At 43.5% G+C, this 18,197-nt stretch overlaps 2 protein-coding genes across 3 annotated transcripts; both read left to right on the top strand.

Annotated features, from left to right (window-relative positions):
• The first annotated feature begins 462 nt into the window (after positions 1-462).
• On the top strand, positions 463-8,493 carry LOC110988222 (solute carrier family 22 member 13-like). The gene is made up of 10 exons (XM_022251544.2): positions 463-1,677; positions 2,724-2,827; positions 3,560-3,714; positions 3,858-4,026; positions 4,249-4,393; positions 4,650-4,741; positions 5,365-5,573; positions 6,105-6,213; positions 6,933-7,133; positions 7,743-8,493. Exons 1-10 carry the CDS (start codon positions 1,261-1,263, stop codon positions 7,915-7,917), a joined length of 1,776 nt encoding a protein of 591 aa, XP_022107236.2. The 5' UTR covers positions 463-1,260; the 3' UTR covers positions 7,918-8,493.
• Positions 8,494-9,362: 869 nt separating this feature from the next.
• LOC147796599 (solute carrier family 22 member 13-like) lies at positions 9,363-15,846 on the top strand. 2 transcript variants are annotated; one of them, XM_087146260.1, is made up of 10 exons: positions 9,363-9,939; positions 11,216-11,319; positions 11,595-11,749; positions 12,158-12,326; positions 12,467-12,608; positions 12,783-12,874; positions 13,030-13,238; positions 13,410-13,518; positions 14,384-14,584; positions 15,111-15,846. In XM_087146260.1, the coding sequence occupies exons 1-10, from the start codon at positions 9,523-9,525 to the stop codon at positions 15,292-15,294; spliced, it is 1,782 nt and encodes a 593-aa protein (XP_087002386.1). In that variant the 5' UTR covers positions 9,363-9,522; the 3' UTR covers positions 15,295-15,846. The 2 variants fall into 2 exon arrangements, with proteins under 2 accessions (XP_087002386.1, XP_087002387.1); XM_087146261.1 differs by lacking the exon at positions 13,410-13,518 and having other exon boundaries at positions 15,111-15,257.
• Positions 15,847-18,197: the final 2,351 nt, after the last annotated feature.

The raw sequence follows: 18,197 nt of genomic DNA, 5'->3' as shown, positions 1-18,197 counted from the left end.
ACGTTGACGTTGTAACTACTGATCCATGCCAATGATAATTGGAAAAATACTCAAGAAGTGTGACACATAGTGTCTATACTCGATGATTACGATATGCCACGAGTGTAGAAGAAAAGATCTGATATAATGTAAATGAGATCTTACTGTCGAAGACTTCGGTCCACTCCGAAACAAAGAACGGTTGGCGGAAAAAGTTCTTTGACAGTGCAAATAAACCAAGATACGGGGCGAATTCACATCCAATGAACAGCCAGAAATAGACGAAACAACACATGCCGACACTCGTCGCAAATATATGGACAATTGGAAACAATAAAATACTGAACTCTAGACCCGGCTCATAAAATGTGTGTTCTGGAATTAGATTCAGCTGATAAGCACTTCCTTGATCAAGACGACCTTCAGGTTTCCCAGTTGCTCCTCTGACGAGTTGCAGTCAGCAGATCATGATAATAAAGAACTGTTGACGTATCAACCCTAAAACTGTTCTAATCCGCCCCGAGCAGAAGCACCCCCTCGTCGGTTGAAAAGAGCTGCGGATGGTCAGGAGTGTCCAATTAGTTGGGAGCGACGCGACCGTGAGGCGTGCATTTCCTAGTCGTTCGTGAACCGGCGCAGTTTAGTTCCGACCAAAGGAACCTCCGTTGGTGAGAAAGTAGCGCCCTCTCTTAGTCCAGCTAGAGGCCCATAGGCCCATAATCCACCCCGAAATCTCCGTCTACCTGTATTTATGTACTTTCCCCTCTTTTCCAGAACTAACCGCATTGTATACGTAGGCCTGTGCTTCCAGACAGCAACAGAACGCAAGTAAAATCTGGGGCACGCGAGAAAGCTCTACTCTTTGAAAACGCCCGCCTCAACGCGAATAACGTCCCCCTGTATCAACAACGGATAGGGTGGGAGCCCGACACAATGCTTGCTCAATGCACGCGGCAAAGGTCCCCACTTATCACTTTGTCGTTGTGTACATAGCTGTTGATTGCATAACTCAAATGGCACATTTGCCTCAGCCTTGCGTTGACATAGGAAAACAATTCACCCTGTGAAATGCCGGTTTTTTTGGACCACAGAGCATTGGACGAATAGAAACTAAAGATAACCGAGAGGCCAGGCTTCAAGGGCAGATAACAGGGAGTTATAGTGGGGGAGTTTGGAAAGACAAAGGCCACTGGTAGAATAAAGTCGAGCATCATTTTAGGCACTGTGCAATGGTTTGGTAGTTTGCTTTATCGGTGAGGACTGTAGCTTGATTTTTCCAACATGAAGCTTGAGGAAATCTTGCCCCTTCTGGGGAACTTCGGCCGCTACCAATTCTTCATGATCTGTTACGGGGGCTTCTTGGCCATGACAACCTGCATAGTGACATTCGGCCACGTGTTCTACGCTGCTGAGACGGACCACTGGTGCAGCGTATTGCCCGATGCTAATTGCTCGAGCTGGCCGGAACTGCAAGATAACTGCACCGATGTGAAGAAGTCCATCTTCCTGCCTCCTCCAGAGTCAAATGACAGCAAATATCCTCACTCCAACTGCAAGCAGTGGGACTTGCCGGATGGGTACGCGTTCGATCCGTACGTGCCACTCACTGACGTCGACAATTTCACTTATTCTGCCGTGCCCTGCGAAAGTGGGTGGATGTACGACACGTCGCAATACAAGACTACGATCAACTCAGATGTAAGTTATTCATAGCGAGTGCAGTTTCCCTAGAAAACCGTCATTTTGGTGGGTTCGTATGGAAGGGGGAGTCAGGTTGGTGAAATGGTTCTTTCCTCGCTTTCCACATCTGCGGTTCGGGTTTGTTTCCCGGATCGGTCTACCTGTGGGTTGCGTTTTCAGTCCCTATCGGGTTTTTACCTGCCCAGGATATTCCTCTGGGGTTTCCTCCCATTGTAACCGCTTCACATTGTCTCCTCTACGGGTTTCTTCAGGCTTGCGAGCTGCTGTGCCTAGGGCGCTTTGAGGAATCTTTGGTGTCATTACCAGAAATGATGAATACACCACACACTACCATTCTTATAAGGGGATTTTTCTGACCTTATATTAATTGATAGACTTCGCACTGGTGCACTATTATGTGACTATTTCCCACATTATGTCACAATAATTTGATGGCTTATTCATAGACACCGTGAGAAGACGCAACACGGGGATTTTGACGACTCGATACGGTGAAATTGTATGAGATACTCTGCACCACTGGGCAAGTTCGGGCGCGAACTATAGTTAGGCCAGCAAGCACTGTTAAGTTACACTCCAACGACCCCAGTCGGCCTATTTTTATATATCATTGTTGCTCAAATTTCAGCGTATGCTGCGATTCTCGTAGCGTACAAGGTCACTGAAATCTCGCGCAATTATTTTCATGTGAATGGTTCCCTCTGTAATGATAAATGAGATATGTTATTGGTAACCAGCGGTGCAACCATACCCCTGAGTCCCAAATGGTCGACTAGACATGTCAGTCTATATTCAACTATGGTCGTCGCTCGAACTTGCCCGTCACTGTTCGCTGGTGCATTTATATGATCACTATTTATAGAGTTACACCAGATTAATACGATCGATTGCCTACACGCACAGTAAGAAGAGACAAAATAGGTATTTTGTGGACACAGTTTTGTTTCGTTGTTAATTCTTCTTTTGCTTTTTCACCATTCATAGAAAATGTCACTTCTTTACATTACAATTCCCTCACTGCTTAATTTCTTACTCGGTCGAAGTTTGATCTGGTGTGCGACAGAGAGAATCTGCCAAGCCTTGCGCAGTCCATCTACTTCGTGGGTTTCCTGGTCGGATCGCTGGTGTGCGGCTCACTGTCTGATTGGTAAGCTGACGATCGTAGCAAACTGCCTAACCGAGAAAACGGCGCACTGGCAGAATCTGTTTCCTATCCCGTCGGGGAGCAGGTATTATCGACAGCACTGTTGTCGTCGAGTTGATCACACGGTCCAGTAACACCCCAACAGTAATGTCAATTTCTTCTTTGTTATAAAGATAATCACTTCCTTTGGGGCATGTGATTAGTAAGGGGTATTGCAGCATACCTGTGTACAAAAATTGTTTATTTCTATGAAGTGAATTTTTATGTGTGGCCTTTGCCAGAAGTGGCTAGTTTCTTTTGCTCTCCAGTGTATATACAAAGGACCATAAACACAACCTGAAACCCTTTAATCACTCAGCCCAACCCGATGGTAGATCTGTCTTTCAGTTTGCATGGGAAGCAAATTGAACGTTCAACCCTGGTTCTCAACAACTTGGGCCTCAAAGCGCAGAGTTTACTTCATTAGTGTTAACATGGGTATAGAAGTACTCAGTATTTTATGAGAGGTATTTATTATGTAATGTGTTAATATTAACACGAGATATCACACTCTTGGTGATTTGTTCTTTTTTCTCGCGGCCCGCCATAGTTTTGGTCTTCAAAAGCTGCGCATGTGACGGAGCAAAAGAAAGTTCTTTATCTTGTAATAATATTAGACATGGGAAGGCTGAAGCAAAGGAGAAGTCCAACAGAAAAAAAATAACCAAAAATTTAAACTCTTTTTTTCCCTCTAAGGATTGGTCGTAAGAAGGCGCTCTTTGTGGGTCTCATCTCATACGTAATCGGTTCTCTTGTCACTACGTTTTCTGTCAACATCTACATGTACATGGGTTTTCGTTTTCTCGCTGGTTTCGGCAATATTGGCACCTACATTACCATCTACGTGCTTGGTAAGTGCTTTGCAATAATTTTTTTTCCTATGACTTTCAAATTGGGCATACCTGTTGTTTCAATGGCTCTTCGAAAATATGGCTGCACCTCTTGCGTCTGAAATTCACTGATATCCCAGCAAGTTCATTTTCTGATTTTGCAGTTCTTGAACTTATTGGGAAGCCTTATCGTACCCGAGGTTCTCTGACACTTAGCGTGTGCTTCGCCCTGGGGTATTTCGTGTTGGCACCCATAGCGATGCACGTCCACGAATGGCGGACTCTGTGCCTGATCATGGCCTCGACGACGATTCCCTTGTTCGTCCCGCTTCTGTGAGTAGTTCGCCGAGGCAACTCCCATTACAGAATTTGTAGACAGTTTCTAATGAGTGCGAAAGAGGTTGAAGCAATCAGGGAAATTTATAGATTACTATCCTTTGGGTGATGGTTCCAAATTATGATTGAAAAGTCACTTCACCTTTATTATCCAAATGATAAAATCGTTCGGGCAGGTTTTATCGTGAAAAAAAATCACGTTTTTGCAACTCTCTCCAGATTCGTCGAGGAATCCGTCGTCTGGTTGGTTTCTAAGGGCAAGTTTGAGAAAGCTGAAGCGGCCATCAGAAGGGTTGCCAAGATTAACAAGAAGACTTTACCCGATGTCTTATTTGAAAAAGACGATTTTGAAGAAGCAAACACGGTGAGTTTCATTCCCATTGCATATGCCCTGTCTTAGAAGCGCAAAGAAAGGCCTAAAACATGTGCAAGGATTTTCTCTATAATAGGCCTATAGCCAAACAATAATTTGCTTTGGACCGATATGAATGTCTTTCGAGTGAAGAAATTGAGCACCTACTCATCTGAAATCATAGTATTTAGAAATCGGAGGACAGAAATCGTAATTGACTCAGTCTCACTTTTTGAGGCTAACAGCTCTTCGATTTGTTTGAATGAAGGGATCGAACGATTCAACCGTGCCACCATCGGTAATCGACCTGTTCAAAACTCCCAACATGGCGGTCAAGACAATCAACATGATGTATAACTGGTATGTGTGTTGCGTATATCTCCTGTCGTTTTATTGTTATGGGGTTGCCCTTTGTTATCGCTGTGCAATTTAATGCTCTCGAATCCAGCGTTTATTTGATTCACGATAAGTTTTACACAACGGGTAACTATAATGATCGGATATCAGCCTTCAAATTTATTTACAGTGATAAGCGTCACACAATCGGCAAATACACAGCTATAGGCCTGTTTTATTGAGCTGAACATGCAAAGAAACCCAAACAAACAAATATAACCATTCACTAATACTCATTTTTCCGACGTACAATTACTATTGCAAAGGACTTCCAGTTTTAAATTTGATTTGAAATTATTTGAAGGAATCTTCGTGTCTAAAACATTCAAGAAACAGCTCCGGTTATGTAGATAGTACATGAGCCATCGCAGGCAGTCACTTGCTGTTCATCGGTGGATGTCGACGACTGTTTCCTGATCAAAGTTCTTTTTTATTAAATCAACCTGGTCTTTCTGCCTTTTGCATCTGCTTTCGTCTGTCATAGTCAAGTATTATCGTTTGGAGTTTGTATAGATGATACATTAAAAAATTACTTTTCAGATATTTTCATACACGCTTTGCTGTGTATGACATTCCCTTTCCACCAGGCTGGTCAACAGTCTGGTGTACTACGGCCTGTCGCAGAGCACTGGCGATCTCGGCATGAACGAATACTGGGCTTTCTTCCTGTCCGGCGCTGTGGAGATTCCCGGCAAGTTGTACGCCATGTTTGGGCTGGACCTGTTCGGCAGAAAGTGGAACCTCGCAGTGCTTGAATTGATCGGGGGCGTGGCTTGCTTGGCCACGATCTTTATTCGTAAGTCTAATGGCCTCATAAATCTGACAGCATCTGACCTGATTGTCAGATAGAAAAATTCTTATGTTGGGTTCCTATGACCTTCTAGGCACAAGTCTAGATTGCAATGATAAGGACTATAGTGCCTAAGGTTATGACCGATGTAGAATTAGCCTCCATGTTGTTCCCAGCGGTTGACAACTTACCAGTTGTTCTTAAGCTGATAGTATCTCCTCAGACACAAAGTGGTTCAGTTTTACTCAAGGAAGCTAACGCACTCCACATGATGTTATTTCTGTTGTTACTTGATAGGATTTTCGTTTCGAAACAGGAATCACACGTACAACATAAAATATAATATTTGCTGTCAAGCAGAGCTACAAGGTTGATGTAGCAAAAACACGAAACTATAAGACCTACCTGTCGTTTGAAGCGCAAACTCCACATTTTTGTTGTTGTTTTATGTTGCATAAACTCTACAATTTATGCAACTATCATGTTGTCTGCGCGGCGCCGATTTTTATTTTTAACCAATCAATTCCATCCGTCCAGCTATCGGTGTATGGAGGACCGTGGTGTCAATGCTAGGCAAGTTTTGCATCTCCGTCACATTTGGTACAATTTATCTCTACTCGTCTGAGCTGTTCCCCACGCCAGTCAGGTGAGCTTCAGACTCTCTGATACGTTGAGCCCTTGTCGTAAACATCAAGAGTGTTGAGCATTTTATTTTTTCGCTCAACATTCAAATCGGAGCTGCATGACAAGGTCGAAGCTTTACTTGTTATGAAGTTCGAGATTCTTGTGAAGACTTTTCTGTCAGAATGACGTACTCTGGCCCACTTGAACTAATGTTATGCTGCATAAAATCAGAGGGCAATATTAAATAACGCTGGTGCCAATTTTTGCCATATCAAAAACTGTACAGTATCGTCCATGTGCTAAAAATGCAGTTCGTCTTCTTGAAGCGACTACGTACGGTAGCTTGTGTGAATATTCGTTTCAAATCTAGAGATTTTTCCTGTAAGCTCCTAGACTGCTTTCAAATTCATTTTGACCAAAACCAAATGATTTATGCCATCGATCTCGCAAAGGCAATTTGGAAAGGTTGTCCAAAACATTTCTGCCCAAATTTGTATCCTTGGGGTTGTTTCATTACGGGGTAAAACGCTCACTTTAACGTATTATCGAGGTTGAGCTTTGCTTATTAGCGTGGCACGTGTACTATATAATACGATTACATTTTCCTTCTACGGTCCTAAATATAACGATTTGCTGTAAAGGCCACATTTATTATCGTCGCTAGATTGCTTGATCGGGTGTTGAAGATAAAAAGCTCATGCTTTGAACATAATTATAACATTTCTTTCTTCTATGGTGTAGAACTGCCGGAGTAGGTATCTGCTCCGTGTCGTCTCGTATCGGGGGCATCATCTCTCCCCTCATCCTGTTGTTGGGAAGCGGTCCCTCTTCAGCTGTGTTTGGCTCCAGCGCCATTTTAGCGGGACTTCTTGTTTTCTTTTTGCCGGAGACTAAAGGTCAAAAGCTGCCTCAGACGCTAGAGGAAGGAGAGGAGATGGGCAAGTAAGTTTATCAAACGGGTAATAATGGGTGCTGAGTTGTGATCAGATAGTCGTATTTTTTGTTCGAGTCCATCACAAGTCCCTGCAAGTCCCTGTAAGTCCATCATAAATCTTTCTGTCTCAAGCCAATTTACAAAATTTTCAAATGAGCTGTGACAAAAGCATTCCTTTGTCATTGTTCACCCTGTTACTTATGACTGCCCTTGTGAAGGGACTTGTGACTGGACTTGTAAAAGTACTTGTATATGGACTCGAGTCCAACACTGGTACTTTTTTTGAAATTCAGCAGGGCACAAGATTCCGAAATTTCATACAGTGTAAACCGGTCCTTTACAAATGACAGGGGTGCAATTTGGGAGAAAGAAAAATCCATAAATATCCAGCAGGTGAGTTGTAATGACAACGATCGAATTGTCTGATTTCTAAGGGCCCTCAACAGCTCAACGGTGAAATTTGCACTTGGACTTTTTGTCCAAAGTGCTCAAGGGTTCTAAACCTGGGTTCGTGCAATCTCTAAAATCCTACAATTTTCAGTCAAATAATCCTGAAACTCGGAACAATTCTGAGAAATAATACACCTGACATTGTTGTTTTCATTTAATTACACCAGGTGTCGTTGCATGAAAAGTGGCGTCGACAGTGAGTCAGTCGTCGAAATGGACGGGATCGACAAGTACAAGGACAGCGCCATCGCGTTGTCCAACCCGGCCTTCGATTCCAAGGAGGAGAATCAAAGTGACTTTTCTCAGCAGTACGATGCTAAGTCGACACGTATCGACGACTGAGCGCAATACCGACGAACAGCTCGTCTGCCGTCTGATTTATGCAATTAACATGAATAAAGGGACCCGACAATCAGAAGTCGATCAGTGTTACTTTACATTAAGCAATTACCATTAGACAATTTTAAAGGTCTCTTTTTAATGGACTACAAACAGATTTTTTAGAGATGATTACACAAGGTCTAAATTGCCGTCCCACAATAACCTGTTGTTTCCCGTCTATGTCGATGCCTGCTTTTGAGGGCAGTGTGAATGTCAAAGTTCGATAGTTCAAAAGTTTATTTCGTTGATTTGTGCATGATGCCAAAGGGGGGATTTCTGAATAAAGGGATATATTTCTTTTTTATTAAGTGAATCAAAAAATGAAAATAAGGATAAAGATTTTCCACAGATTGCAATTATAACGAGACAAGTGCCATGCCTTTACCTATATCAGAAATGAAGAAATATACTTAATCGGTAAAGGGCAAGTATTTAATGCAGAAAACATATGGCGTCTAAGAATCCGGTGGTGTGTGAAGATTTTAAAATGTCATACTTCAGAAAGATAATTACAGCTCGACAGTATTTTTTATGGGTAGAGATTGCACTGTTGCTTACCTTTCTTCACAATATTTGGCAATGAAAGCTTATAGTCCGCCACTAGTCCCATGAGCCTCTTTTCTTAGCAACGGGGTTCCCATGGTCGGAACTGAACTTCGCTGGGTCACGAAGGACTTTGAAATGTACACGTCACGGTCGCATTGCAACCAGCAAATGAACACTCCTGACCAATTTGGCTCTTTAAACCCATGAGGGGGTGCTTCTTCTCGAGGCGGATAGTCCTGCACTCGTATTATCCAGAAATATCTGAATTCTAAGTTCCTAGAAATTTATAACATTTACCTAAGCTTCCAAAAATAGACTGAGAGTGCCAGAAAAATCCGGAGAACACAAGACAGATCCAGTCATTCAAAACGCCCGCCTCTTGAGGCCAGTGTGTGTAACGCAGAGACTCTTGCTACATGTACATGGATACACACCCACCCACACAAACAAATCGCCTATCCGCTGTGTAACTTGTTCAAAACATTTTCTGCGTTTTTACGGTAGTTTGATTGATCAAAAACTTCCGCTTCGCGGTGACCAAAAAGTGTGCACGGAGAGTCATGTAGAAGGAAAGAATTCATCAAAGGATCGCTCTCGTACGGATCGTGAGAGTCGAGTCACTCCAAACGGCAGGCCAAACTAAATAAAGCTTTTCAAGCAACAATTTATAGCAATTGGGCTGAGTGGTGGGGGGGCTTGAAGTTGTCCCTGCATGGAAGTCTGCCTGCATGGTAGTTGTGCGAGAGCAATTATCGGTAGTGTAAATGGCGGTTTGATGAGACGTTTTCGTCAGATTCGAACCTTTGCTACTCGGTTATCGCTGGACCCTGTCAGCACAGATCTGATCTGTGCTCCCTGAGAGATATCTTCAGAGCACTCTGGCAATCAGACATTGACGGAGTGTAAGTAGGTTGCCCTGCGCATTCTAAAAACAGCAATTCCCCGTTTTTTAAGCCTGAGGTTGTAGCCGTCACTGATTCGTCACTGACTGGTTTCTGGTAGCTGAGGACCCCACAAAACATGAAGCTCGAAGAAATCACCGCCCTGCTCGGCAGTTTTGGCCGGTACCAGATCTTTCTGATCGTGTACGTGTACTTTGTAAGCAACATAGGCTGTTATGTGACTTTCGGTCATGGGTTTTTCGCTGCCGGGACCGACCACTGGTGCTCAGTCTTACCCCACGAGAACTGCTCCAGCTGGCCGGTGTTCCAAGGAAACTGCACCGAGGTCAAGAGAGCTTTGTTCCTTCCTCCTTCCGAGGACGAGTCAAGCATATATCCCTACTCCAACTGCAAACAATGGGACTTGCCAGATGGGTACGTGTTTGATCCATACACGCCACTCGGTGACGTCGACAATTTCAATTACTCTGCCGTGCCCTGCAAAGGTGAATGGATGTACGATACATCGCAGTACAAGACTACAATCATATCAGAGGTAGGTTTACACTTCAAAGTGAACACCTGGCGATAACCAGAGGGCTGAGACTGTTCTCTGTTGCTGATCAGGTTTGCAAAACATAGGATTGAAATGAGGCTTTTTTCTAAACGTAGCAACGAGGTCTTGATGACTGCAACAATAGCTTTATACACGTTATAGTAAGTGGAGTTTATGGATGATGATTGTCATTTTGGTTTAGCCCTATATATGATCGATTTTTCTTTATTTTGTTAGGTATTCATAAATACCTCAGTCTCCCTATTCAACAACGTGCAACATGACCGCGTCATCATTCGATCATGCCCCATGAGAAGTGATAACGCCCGCTGCTTAAACCACGCTCTGGCATCTGGATACGGGACAGTTTCATGGGTTGGTCAAGAATCCGTGTGCACGCAGCTCGCCACGCGCGTGACAAGTCCATATAAGGAGGTTCTTTTGGACAAATATAAAATAAAATGGGCGGGGGTGTTCGGGAAAATGGAAGTAAAATTTTATACCCAAATCGTTGGAAATCCGTTATATATTGATTTCTTTTGACTCTCTGACTAAAAGGGGTATTTATGAATGGGAATAAATATTTGCTTGGCTGGTCTTAAACGTTGAGTCTGTTTCGGAAGCAGGTGACTTGAAATCCGACGCAAGAAGCGCTGCTTTCGTTTTCAAAATGGTGCCGCCCACAGTCAGCATATAAATATCACAGGCCAGGTTTTCAAGGCGCCATACATCGGAAAATATACGGTCTGGGGAAGCTTTAGGGTGCTCATATAAACGTCCGGACTCTGAGGAATACGCCGGTGTAAGTAAAATTGTGAGTCATTCTAATTTCGGAAGATATGAGGATTCAAGGTTTGTGACGATCCTGCAGTTTGGATTTCAGGCGTTTAAGACATGCCTTGAAGTAGGGCTGTGGTGGCGACAGAGAAGAAACAGGTTGTAAAAGAGAGCCACCACAGCCCTACGTGTGGGGCTAGTACTCGAGACAAAATGAGATTGCAGACACCAGCATGCCATGCATTATGTGCACTGTTGAAGCTGTCTTCTGTGTCACCCGCCACTGCATCCAGAGAACTACAGATTTAATCCCAATACGACGATTTTAGCGTCGCTCTGCGCACCGAGTTGTTGAAAGCGCCATTAAAACAAAACAACAACAGGTTTCGATGCGGATATGCGCAGACAACGCTAATGTGAAATCCCTCTATTGATCTAATTTTTGTCGAAAGGGCTTAACGTACACAAAAATGGTTTCCTTGTTATTTTCTGTGACCAGTTTGACCTTGTGTGCAAAGACAAAGATTTACCCAGCTACAGTCAAGTAATCTACTTTGTGGGCTTTCTGGTGTCCTCGTTCATTGTAGGGACCCTCTCAGACTGGTAAGAACAACATACGGTCTCCACCACTCCCGTGTTGTGATACCATTTACCATAATCTCAACCAAAACTTATCATGACCACGTCATAATTGGATGAGATCGATGGCAAACGAAGCTTTTAAAAAGAATAACAACAGCATTACTTTTCGAATGAATATCCTAAGATTACGACTTTAATTTTAGCTTTGTAATCTGAAATTCATCATGCAAATTAAAGCACATCAATTCATTGTAATATGTGTCTTATATTATCCTTGTTCTGTTGTTACAATATAGGATTGGTCGCAAAAAAGCGCTGGCAATCTCCTTGCTACTCTGGGCGGCCAGTTTTGTCGTCACTACCTTTTCCGTCAATATTCATATGTATATGGCGCTCCGTTTTATATCTGGATTCGGTTCGTACGGTGCCTGGCTTTCCGCATATGTCTTGGGTAAGATATATTATGTTTTTCACTCTTTCCATTTCAGAGAAGTTCATTTGGGTTGATATTTGTTATCATTTTTACGTTACCGACCAAAATTTTTAATTCGTGCAATCTGGTGAGGTGTCATAATTCAGTTGGTGGGTGTTTGCCCGTGGCCTAAAAGTAATTTAATAACACTCGGTATTTCTTGAGAAGTTGTAAGAAAAAAGTAATCATGCTTGCTGTTGGGTTCAAACCAGGTTCCTACTAGATTGGTGAACAGAAGGCCGGAAGCTCGTCATTTCCTGACATTCTAAGATTTGAAATGTGTCGGTGTGGCGAAACAACCCAGGCCTCCATTCACATCATTTCAATGAACCAATTATTTTTTTTCATGAAGGTTTTCATTGTACCATGCTTCCACACCTTTTTCAGCAATCGAGAACGTCGCCATGTCTTGGCGCACAGCTATAACTATGTTATTTGCCACGGCCAACGCTATTGGGTATTTCTTCCTGGCAACAGCGGCCATGTACGTCAGAGAGTGGCGCCCTCTTTGTCTGATTATGTCCCTCGCGACGATTCCCCTGCTTTTTCCGTTGCCGTGAGTATGCCAACTTCGTAGCAAAACTGTTGACAGCCTGATGAGCCATGGCATTAATTAGCCCAGTCTGGAATCCGCCTCCCCGGCCCTCCACACTTTTTGGACACCATGTTAACTTATCTTTCGTACTGTCTTTTTAGTTTTGTGAAGGAATCTATCAGTTGGCTGGTGTCCAAGGGCAAGCTGGAGGAAGCTGACGCGGTTATCAGGAGAATGGCCAAGTTCAATAAGAAGACCTTGCCGGATGTTCTTTTCGATAAAGAGGATGATCAAAACGAAATGGTAAATGGGATATTACTGAGATTTCAAATGACCATAGCAACGCAATGCATACATGCTTTTCATATAAATGCTGCCTTTGACAACTTAAGTATTAAATCCTAAAGTTTCGTCACCAGCAAATGGGACACAAATAATGTAACTTAGTGGAACATTACATGTGTGTTCGAATGGCAGGAATCTAGGGAGTCGGCAATACCTCCGTCCTTCATTGATTTGTACAGGACTCCCAACATGGCGGTCAAGACAATCAACATGCAATATAACTGGTAGGTACATGAGAGTACAAGATTCGAATAATGCTCCGTCGCAGCATTTCCCTGTGCATACAGATCTGATTCCCTTAATATTGCAAACAGGCGTTGGTTACTAGTGAGCTCAATGAACAATTGAAATTAGCATTGATGTGCCGTGCAATTCCCAGGTTGGTCAACAGTCTGGTGTACTACGGCCTGTCGCAGAGCACCGGCGATCTCGGTGTGGACGACTACTGGGCTTTCTTTGTGTCCGGCGCAGTGGAGATCCCGGCCCTGGGGTACGCGGCTTTTGGCGCGGAGCGGTTCGGCCGGAAATGGAATACCGTGGTGCTGGAGCTCATCGGCGGCGTCGCTTGCTTGGTAGCCATCTTCATTCGTAAGAATTGCCTATGCATTCTTACAAAATTTCATGAAATAGGGGCCTAAAAGGCCACACCTTCTGTCCAAAAACGGGTGCCAAAAATGGGACACACTGGGCAATGTTTCGTGCATTTGGCCGATCACAGCAATTTGTAGAGATTCACCTTGATGTGTTTTGTCCCACCAGCCATTGGGATCTGGCGGACGGTGGTGTCGATGATTGGCAAATTCTGTATCTCTGCCACATTTGGTATAATATACCTGTATTCCAGCGAGCTGTTCCCAACACCTGTCAGGTGGGTACACTGAAGCGTCGTGGCGAGTTGATTATTATGTGGTAATGCAATGGGAGATTCGGTGAGCATGGTAACGCTTCATATCGCTGGTTGGTCTCAAAAGCCCCCGTCAAAAAGCCACTTGCGAGTTAAATTTGAATAAAATCTGGTACACTGTGTTATCTGATTGCACAAAAAGTAACAATTTGAATTCCCCAGACTAAAGATACTGTTGCTACACCTTATACCCGGCAAGAAATGAGACCGAGGGGTACCCCCCAACATGTCCAATCCCTGTACACATTCCAGACTATTGTTACTTAACACATCCCCCCAAGATGTCTGAAAGGAGTTCCATAGATTCCTGCGAGACAATGACCAACACAAAGCAGGGGGGGTCTCTCCGTCTCATACCTTGCTGCATATGACGAGGTATAGCAACAGTGGTTTTAGTATGGAGAATTCAAGCTGTTATGTTTCACGTGAATTTAAAGAACTCAGTGGACGAGATTTTATTCAAATTTAACCCGCAAATGGCTTCTTGCTGTTAGGCCTAGCATTGTGATGACCAATCTGCGGAGCACTGTTCCGTGACAGTCGCTCTGTCTAAAATTCAATACAAGGCTTTCAGCCACAAATGGAGGCCATCGGGAATATCCAGTGAAACATTGCTGAATGGGGTATACGTCATGAAGGTTATCAAACAACGGGCAGGATAACCTGCACCCATGGGCGTCGCAATGGAAGCGGTGTTGCCCCCCCCCCCGGAAAAATCCTGGCAGCACCCATGCCTGCATGCACCATTAAAAGGGCAATGTATCTCTATCGGGTCTCCTTAAACCCTAAGTCTCAACGGGAAAGTTTTTAAATTCATTTCTTTTCGAAGGGCCATTGGCATTGGTATGTGTTCCGTGTCGTCTCGCATCGGTGGCATCATCTCTCCTCTCGTCCTGCTGTTGGGGCGCAATGTGCCGTCAATCGTGTTCGGATCCAGTGCGATTGTGGCGGGAATACTGGTGTTCTTCTTGCCGGAGACAAAAGGACGCAAACTGCCCCAGACACTGGAGGAGGCAGAGGCAGTGGGAAAGTAAGTGTCGACATTTGGTTTATAATTATTGCTGTTAATCCAATTCTATCGTATTTTCTCTCAGCATAGGCCGGTACAAGTGGAGCAAAATTTTACCAAAAAGACGCCTTAGCTACTCGGATTTTAAATAAGACATGAAACTGGAAATAATAGCGTGACAGTGAGCCAATTAGGTATTCCAACAGCGCATGCCCAATGTAAGCACGCCCGAGGTCATTCATGATACATGTGAGGTACTCACGTGCGAGGTCTGCCCTATCAGGGCAGCCATGCACCGACTCACGCGCGTGCTTTGCTGTCGATTGACCTTGCCAGTTTAAAATCTCGGACTGGCTCAGTCAAGTTATCCCGTTCAGCCTCCCTCATAATCTGGGAGCTTGACCTTCAATGGCCAGTTAATATTTTTACATAGATCGTTTTTATTGATATGTCGAATTGATGCACCATTTGTACATAATCGTGGGTTTTCGATTCCTTCAACAAACTGTTTCCGGAAAGTGATATAAAGATTGATATCCGACATCAGGTGTAAGTGTATGACCGGGAATGTCTCCAACGAGTCTGTGGTCGAACTTGATGACGTAGGTCGCGACAAAGAGCAGGGCGTCTTTGCGATTTCCAACGCAGCCTTCGACCACGGAGAGGAGAGGAAATATCGCGACTTTTCGCAGCAGTTCACGCGGAGGCACCGGGAGTCTTCACATACATAACAATGATGTGTACACCTGCCGCGACAAGTTTCAGAGCATTTCCGTTAATGATTTCAAAATCTGGTTGATGTTGCCGAGAAAAAAGTCTGATTGAAAAGTGTTTTGTTTGATACAACAGTAAACAGACGGCTTCAGCAAACAATTTCGAGCAGCAAAGTTGGAGTATTTTGCAATTGATAACCTTGTTGCGGGATTATATGACCAGATTACTATAGAAAGATGCACGACCGGAGAATCTCTCGATATACACACGTGGACCGACGATCCAGGCAGTCTATGCTGTGGTTAATGCTGTACAAACATATAATTACTGTTCCGCTGAAAGTGCAAATTCATGATGTAATTACTCTATATTCGTGATCGAGCATTTGAAGGAGAGTATAGACAATGTTCAGGCAGTCATAAGCACACGCACCACCGGACAAAACAGTTGGCTTCGACCGTTCTGTCTCTGTGAGATCATCACACCACACCTAAAGGTATAATCACGTTTCTTTTCATAAAATTGTATTTATCAAAATTCCAAATAAAACCCACATTAAAGAAAAGTTGTATCTTGCCTCCTCTCCTTTGTTTCCATGCAGTAAATCTGACATTGTATTGATAGATGAACCTGTAATCAGGAATTTCATAGAATGCAATTTACGCAATGCAGTTTCTGTTTCAATTCAGTGGTATCATTTTAATGCAAAATTAACGGTTTTAGGGATGTCCTCATTTGGGAGTTTTCACGTGGATTCACTCAAGGCCTACTCTTCGTTGAGGACTTTGGACGCAGTAAAAGAGGATGGTTGACTTTGGCCACTATGCTTTGGAACGTCAAACTTCTGCTGAACCTAATCGCGGACGTTTATAAAAAAAAAAACCTGGACTTGCAACGCCTTTGTATGAAAAGGAAGCCAACCAGCAGCCATTTTAATACCGAGCCGAATACAAATGCGTGGGTTGCTCCCTTCTATTGACGTCAGGAAGAACAAAGGCGGGCAATGCCAGGAAAGCTTTGTATTCGGCTCGGTAAAATGGCTGCTAGTGGATTCAATGATCTCTATAAGCTGATTAAGGGCATTGCGAGTCAAGATTTTATTTATATACGTCCGTGTACCTAGTTTAGTTACAATAATGGCAATGGACATAAAAGCGACAGAAGTTAGTGCATAAAACATCGACTTTCCGTACAATTTTGTACCATAATTTGAATCAGTCACGGCGTAATTTCGACGTCTTAAGTGGGCCTTAGTTGATGAAAATCGCATTGTTGAAGGGGTGCGTGACGTCACTTGTCAAAATATAAACACAAACTGGCGTCAGAAACGCCAAACGTTTTCGAACGAAATACTGTTTTAATGGGTCGTACTTACACATACTTGAGGATAGAGTGAGGCACTTGACATCAATAATTACGTGACACTTGTAGTCGGCTAGACTTTTGGCAATGGTGGTGTCATTTTGTCGGTTTTAAGGGAGAAAATGGACAAAATGAGCTGCACTCAATTAAGGGAGAGGGATACCACTGTAGGCCTGCCATGCCAACGTGCATGCTTCTTTGTAGCTCGTGGATATTACCGCATGAATTAGCAGAACGCTCGCTTATCAGTCTCCGGTAAATAGCCCTTCAAAATCTTCGAGTTTTCGATACAGGTTTGTGCAACATGGACTCCCCCTGAACTCTCCACTTTGCACAGGGCGTTAGCAACTTGATTTATAGCTCTTTCATGACACTATGGGTTTCATGTTGGGGCCACCATCACAACACGATGTACATGTATTAAATTAGGCCATACCTTTCTCTTAAGCCAAAAAACTCCAATGGCTAGCAAATCTGAATACAATCGACCAAAAAAGCCCAATTAACAAATTATGCTTTGACATTGTGTTCTTGAGCTCATTTGCAAATATCGTGTGCACTATCAAAATGGTGTCATGATATTTTCAACGCATAAAATTACATTCCGTTAGTGCTATGACATGTTTACTTTCATGATAAGGCAGAGCTTGGGCAAAGGTATCCACTCAGTTACAACAATTTGCTTACTCTTGGACTTTTTAACATTAACAAACAGAGTAAGTCACAGCAATTAAGGATCAACTTTTTTCGGGCCTGCTCTTAATTAACTAGTCTCTTGTTGCCAGTGTATTGAGTGACAGTATCGTCCATCACTTGAATTCATAAATCCAGTGGCACATTTGCTGCAGCCCTGTGTCAACATGGGGAAACGATGCCATAGTACATTGAATCGGAGAAAAGAAAAATGTATGTAAAACATCGCCATGAATTGTGAAAAGCATGTTCATCTAGTGAGCTTTAAACCTACAGTGTCATCCTCCATATAAACGTGTGGCTTGTGTGACCATTTCATTAAATAATGTAGATCATTTGGACCAGAAATTTGGGATGGGGAATTGTGTGTGTGGGGGGGGGAATGACTTGCCAGGCCATAAAAGTTTGAAAAGCGGGCGAAGGGGTTGCTGACACCATATGATACTGGGGGCCGATATTCATAACACCGAGGTACATCTATGATAAATATGACACTCCTACAGATCCTAACAGCATGTTTATGGTTTTTTACTCTCCTTTTTGAGCACTGTAATGAATACATGTTGAGTCTTGTGAAGTCCGAAAAGTCCTTCATTGCCAGCCTTAATTTTATTTTTCTTCCAATCAAAAAGTGGGGGACCCCATCCCCCGGGTTTTGCACTATTGATGTGGATATTGATCCGTGGTGTTGTCAGTTCTCGATCGCAACTCGGCCACAAGTCATCCAGTCTTAAGCCAAGTCACAAAGGCAATACGGGCGATTAACAATAGTGCGCCTCCAAGAGTTTGCAAAGCGTTGACCAATCACAACGCGTGAAACTGTTGACCCTTTCCGAACGCACATTGGGTAAACAGAGTTTGCGCA

Source organism: Acanthaster planci, linkage group LG15 (assembly GCF_054643075.1).
Source record: "Acanthaster planci isolate LZ-2023a linkage group LG15, COTS_SCS, whole genome shotgun sequence".
Lineage (NCBI taxonomy): Eukaryota > Metazoa > Echinodermata > Asteroidea > Valvatida > Acanthasteridae > Acanthaster > Acanthaster planci.
This window is presented reverse-complemented; position numbering and strand designations above follow the sequence as displayed.